This window comes from Elephantulus edwardii, unplaced genomic scaffold, assembly GCF_000299155.1.
Source record: "Elephantulus edwardii isolate Elephantulus edwardi_28Jun2011 unplaced genomic scaffold, EleEdw1.0 scaffold00014, whole genome shotgun sequence".
NCBI classification, from domain to species: Eukaryota; Metazoa; Chordata; class Mammalia; order Macroscelidea; family Macroscelididae; genus Elephantulus; species Elephantulus edwardii.
The window spans coordinates 16,525,846-16,531,845 of NW_006399764.1; the positions used below are offsets into that span (position 1 = coordinate 16,525,846).

The window sequence follows — 6,000 nt, forward strand, 5'->3', positions numbered from 1 at the left end:
TCACAAATAGAGGCTTTTCACAAAGAAAGTGTTCCAAAAAAGAAGAAAAAAATCTTCTTAAAAGGACTTTTAGCTATTTTGAGAAAGCAAATTAAATATGAAGACAAAGATATTATCTATAAATTACTAAATATCTGAATATATATGTCTAGATTTATATATATTATATTTCACTTATATATCTACAGAAGTGTATCAGAGACGCTGAGGATGGCACAGGATAGGACAGGGTTCAGATCTGTTGTTTGTAGGGTCACTGTGAGTGGTGGGTCACTGTGAGTGGTGGCTGACTTGATGGCACCTAACAACAACAACATATATACACATAGCTGACCCTGTAGAGGGTTTTCTGAGGCCGTACACAGAATAGACAGCGACTGCCTTCATTCTCCCCAAGAGTCGCTGGTGAATTAGAGAAACCAGAGAGATGCTGCCTTTAGGACAAAAAGGCAGCTCCCTGTGGACTCTGCCACCAGACCACCCTCATTTTTAAGAGGGCATGTACATGTATTATAAATAGGACTGTAAATATTACATACTTACACATAAGCACACACATACCAGAGGAGCTCACCAAAGCCCTATTTCCGAAAATCAAATATACTCACAGACTGCTTAAACTCATTTAGTTGCATTTGGAGACTCTGGGTCTTGTCCAGTTCCTTTTTCATTTCATTCACACTTCGCTTGAATTCTGTGACCTCTAAGCGCAGCGAGCGGCGCTCTACTTCAGCTGCATGCAACCTCTGCGTAAATCCAAATATTTGCTTCTGTAACGATGCTGTGCTTTTCTGATGGTAGGGAAGAGTAACATTATGCACAGTAAGTACAAATTTAGTAATAAATCTACACAAACAATCATTTTTTCCAAATTATATACAACTGAGGTAGTGCAGAAAACCACACCAAATATGTGAAAACTATTGAATAGAAAAGTAATTTGCTAACTTGTATCTAACACACAACTAAAAAATTGTTTTAAATTTAAATAAATAATACTATTACTGAAACTCAGAGATGAAAGCTCCATTTCTTATGACACTATACTCTGACTTCTATGAAATAAACAAATATAGGCTAAATGGCTAGAAAATGTTATTGATATCTGTTTATATTTCACATAATTCTATGGCCGTTATCAAGGAAAATGAGCTCAGAACAAACCCCAGAACTTTTTTTTTTACCCCAGAACTTTTGTATCTTGATATTTTAGGCATTTGTTTTAAAGTACTTTTATTTACAAGTTCTGTGGAAATCTAACTACATCCAAGTACAATTGTTTCCAATTCCAAATAAGTTTGACTGAAACAACCCTGATTTCAAAGTGCTGAGGCCACAATTGTATTAACTTGAATACATACCATGATAGGCACGTGGTTACGGAGACCATGCTTCAGGGCCAGCGTGTTGACTTTATGGAGCCCACGGGCCAACCTCTGAACCAGGGAATCCTTCTCTACGTACGTAATGCTCCTACTGTGCAGAGGTATGCTCTCCATGGCCAAGCTGATTTTATCCATGAGTTTTGCAAAAGAATTCTTGGCTGCACCTATGAGCAAATGTCCACAGATTCTGGAATTTGGATCTTCAACAAAAAATTTTAAAAAGACAAGACAAACATGTGAATTACCTCATGCTCATTTCATGACAGTGCCAAGCAAAGCACAATGAAAAACACTTTCTCAGCCACATATTTCCCATTCACTTGCAGTGATGTATTAAAACATCTCTGCTCCCACATTAATTTTCACTATGAATTAAGGAATGCAGGAAATGACTCACCTACCCAGCAATCTATCTAAAGACAGTCTGCACGTATTAACAAGATGCCATTCACACCGAAGACTAGCCCACTAAAAAGCCATCATTCTTTCCTTTGTTCCAGAACCCAACATAAATTCATTTTCTGTTTACAACTAGTGGAGCTTGTTACCTTAATGCCATACTATTTATATTCTCAGACAAGAAAATATAATTTGCCTCATTCTGAGGCAATTAAAATTTTACAACTCCAATTACTTATTTCCCCACAGGATTTTGGTAACCATCCCTCTCATGTAATAGACTTACGGTCCCAGCACAGCCACCGTGGCCTGCTTACAGCTAGATTCGTCAGGTCTGTAATTAATAATTGTGTTTAATGTTGATAAATAAAATTGTCAGTGCTCTTTCTACTAATTGGTATTCCAGATAACAGTTAATAGGTTTATTTATGCCTTAATAAAAGTCGTGTAATTTCGTTTTCCCTCTGCTAGGCAGGTCTTAATCTGGCATTACTTGTCTTATGATACTATCCATGTAAAATGACAAGTATGAAGAGATTATTTCAATTTAGTAGTAGACCATTTACATGTCAGAAGCTTTTACTGCTGGAGTTCTTTTAAATCTTTCTTTATATCAGAAGCACAAACAGCACTCCTGACCGAGAAGACGCTCAATCAGTGGTTTCCTATGTCATAAAGACCCTTCTCACCGAGGTCTTCTGTGCTCAAGTGTGTGGCGCCTTGAATTTGCTCTAATATGAATGTAGTAAAAGAAAGATTAAATTCCAAAGTTCATTTAGCAAGCAGAACTTCAAAACCATAGTTTTAGGATATTTTATATTGCACATACAATATAGATTAATAATTGGATAAAATTCCCCCTTTGTAAAATTTATGTCTATCAGTTATTGATGCATTGAGTTCTAAACACAAGCTGAACAATGAATAAGGATGACAAAAGAAGAATTGATGCCTTTGACCTGTGGTGTTGGAGAAGAGTAGTAAATATCCCATGAACCGACAAAAGAACAAACAAATATGGCTTAAATAAAGTACATCCAAAAGGACCCTTTGATGCAAGGATGACAAAGCTTCATCTCACACATTTTGGGCATGTTGCTATGAGAGGCTACTCCGTCATGCTTAGAATGGTAGAGGATCAGTGAGAGAGAGGAAGACCCTCATTGTGATGGATTGACACAGTGAGTGCGCAATTGGCTCAAGTATGTCAAAGACGATGAGAATGACACAAGATAGGTCAGGGTTCAGATCTGTTGTTAAAAGGATCACGATAAGTCACACCCAACAGCATCTAACAACAACACAATGTTGTAACCAATAGAATTAGAAGTCTTTTGGAATCCAACTGCTATTAAAAGCACAGCTATAATGTAGGGAAAGAGAAGTCTATTTTTCTTAACAAAAAAGAAGTCCTAATACTCAGAAAGATGAGATACAATAGCCTGCCTCCCCCACCCCCAACAACAAAAAAAGGGTATACTGGACTTGCAAATGAGTAGTAGGAGTCCCTCGGTGGTGCAAATGGTAAAGAGTTAACTACTAACTGAAAGGTTGGTTGTTCAAATCCACCAGAAGTGCCTTAAAAGAAAGAATTACTTGCTTTTAAAAAGATCATGGCTTTGAAAACTCAGTGGAGACCATCCAAAAAGTTAAAACCTTATGCTTATCAAAAGACTTCTCTAAAAGAGTAAAAAGAAAACCTACAGAAGGGGGAGGATATATTTGGCAACAATATATTTGACGAGAGACCAATCTCTGAAATTATAGAAAACTCCAACACCTCAACAAGAAAATGACAAATGAGAGAAAAGAGGTCTGGTGTTCTAGAATGCACATTATGTAACACTGCTAAACAAACAAAAAAGGTCAGAGTATATGAGAGATGCTTCACTAAAGACAGAATTCAATTGGCCAATAAACACATGAGAAATCTTCGGAATCATTGGCTGTTTACTGTTAGGTGAATTGAGTCACCTCCAACTCACAGCAAGTGCATGTCCAACAGACACTGTGCCAGCCCACAATCTCCAGTGTGCTCAAGTCTATTGGGTACAGTCAGTGTGTCAGTACAACTCCCTGAGGGTCTTCCTTTTCTGACTCCCACCCTCCAAACTGAAAGCAAAAAAAAGGCCGCAAAAATGTCTGCTTGTGTTTCATTGACTATGCAAAAGCACTTCACTGTGTAGATCATATCAAAATATGTCAAACATTGAGAATAAGAATCCCAGAACACCTAATTATGTGCACATGAAACCTGTACCTAGACCAAGAGGCTGTTATCTGAACACAACAAGGGAATACTGCACGGTTTAAATTCATGAAAATTGTGTCTGGGCTCTATCCTATCTCCTTACATACTCAATCTGTATGCTGAACAAATCATTTGAGAAGCTGGACTCTGAAAAAGAATGTAGCATCAGAATCAGAGGAAGACTCATCAACAAACTGCATGCAATATGCAGATGACACAACCTCCCTTGCTGAAAGTGAGGACTGACTTAAAACACTTGCTGCAGAAGATCAAAGACTACAATTTTCAATATGGATTACATTTCAACATCATAAGGCAAAAATCTTCACCACAGAACCAATAAGCAACATCATGATGATGTTGTTGTTGTTTTTCAGCACCTTTCGGTCGACTATGCCTCACAGTGACCCCATGAACAATGGCTCTGAACAGTGCCCTAACCTGAGCTAACCACCATCTCTGACATACCTGGCCCCAGTGTCACTGTCATTGTGTCAGTCTGTCTCACCCAGAGTCATCCTTTCTTACACTGACCTTCCACCTTTCCAAGTATGACATCCTTCTCCAAGAACTGGCCCCTTTGGCAACATGCCAAAAGCATGAGATGGAATTCCAAAATCCCTGCCTCCAAGGAGCAAGCTGGTTTCACCCTCACCCAGCAGACCTGTTTATTCTCTTGGCAATCCATGATATGTTCAATACTCTTCTCCAGCACCACAGCTCAAAGGTATCAATTCTTGGCATTATTGTCCAGCTCTCAGATGCACAGCAAGCAATTCAGAAGACCATGGCTTGGCTCAAGTGCATCTTAGTCTCTAGACTGACATCATTGCTCTTTAGCACTCTGCAGTGGTCCTTGACAGTAGATTTTCCCAATACAACCTGTCTTCTGAATTCCTGGCTGTGGTGCCAAGGGTGCTGACTGAGGATCTGAGCAACATAAAATGGTTAATAACTTCAATCTTCTCCATCTATCATGATGCTGCCCTTTGGTCTGGTGGTGAAGATTTTTGTTTTCTTGATGTCAAGATGTAATCCGTATTGAAGACTGTGGCCCTTCATATTTTGCAGCAAGTGTCTCAAGTTAGAGCGAGCAAAGTTTTGTCATCTGCCTAATGTAGGTTGCTTGATGAGTCCTCCTCCAATCTTGATCCCATATTCTTCTTCATAAAGTTCAGTCTCTCAAATGATCTGTTCTACATATAGATTGAAAAGGTATGGGGGAAAGATACAGCCCTGATGTACTCTTGTCTTGATTTTGAACCAGTGTTCTCTTGCTCTATTCAGATGACAACCTCTTGGTCTAGGTATAGGTTTCGCTTGAGTACAATCAAGTGTCCTGGGATCCCCATTCTTTTCAATTTGTTGTGATCTACACAGTCAAATGTTTTTGCATACTCAATAAAACACAAATATTTTTCTGGTTCTCTTCTGCTTTCAGCCAAGGTCCATGTGACATCAGCAATGATGCCCTTAATACCATAGCCAATTCTAAACTCAGCTTGTATTTCTGGCAGTTTTCCGTTGATGTACTGTTCTAGCCATTTTTGGGTAATCTTCAGCAAGATTTTGCTTGCATGTGATAGCAATTATATTGTTCAGTAATTTCCACATTCTGTTGGATCACCTTTCCTGGGAATGGGAAGAAATATGGAAGTCTTCTATTCAGTTGGCAAGGTAGATACCCTCCAGATGTCTTGGTACAGTCTGGTGAGCACATGCAGGGCTGCATCTTCTTGTTGAAGTATGTCACTGCATATTCCATTACAGACGGAATATCATGATACATTGAGAAAATATTTAAAGTGTCAATGATTTCATCTTACTTGGATCCACAATCAACATCCTTGGTCCAAGCAGTCAGGAGTTCAGGAGATGCGCTGCATTGAGAAGGTCTGCGATCAGGGACCTCTCCAAATTGCTGAGGAGCCATGATCTCGGTTTGAAGATTAAGTTGTAAACAAC

General features: G+C 38.9%; 1 protein-coding gene across 1 annotated transcript in view; it reads right to left on the reverse strand.

Annotated features, from left to right (window-relative positions):
- Positions 1-6,000, reverse strand: part of CCDC171 (coiled-coil domain containing 171) — a 313,076-nt gene that overhangs the window by 158,346 nt on the left and 148,730 nt on the right. The window contains exons 18-19 of the mRNA XM_006881285.1: positions 1,362-1,585; positions 609-791 (exon numbers count right to left, since the gene is read on the reverse strand). Of these exons, the coding sequence (XP_006881347.1) occupies positions 609-791; positions 1,362-1,585 (407 nt within the window). The remainder of the gene's footprint in view (positions 1-608; positions 792-1,361; positions 1,586-6,000) is intronic.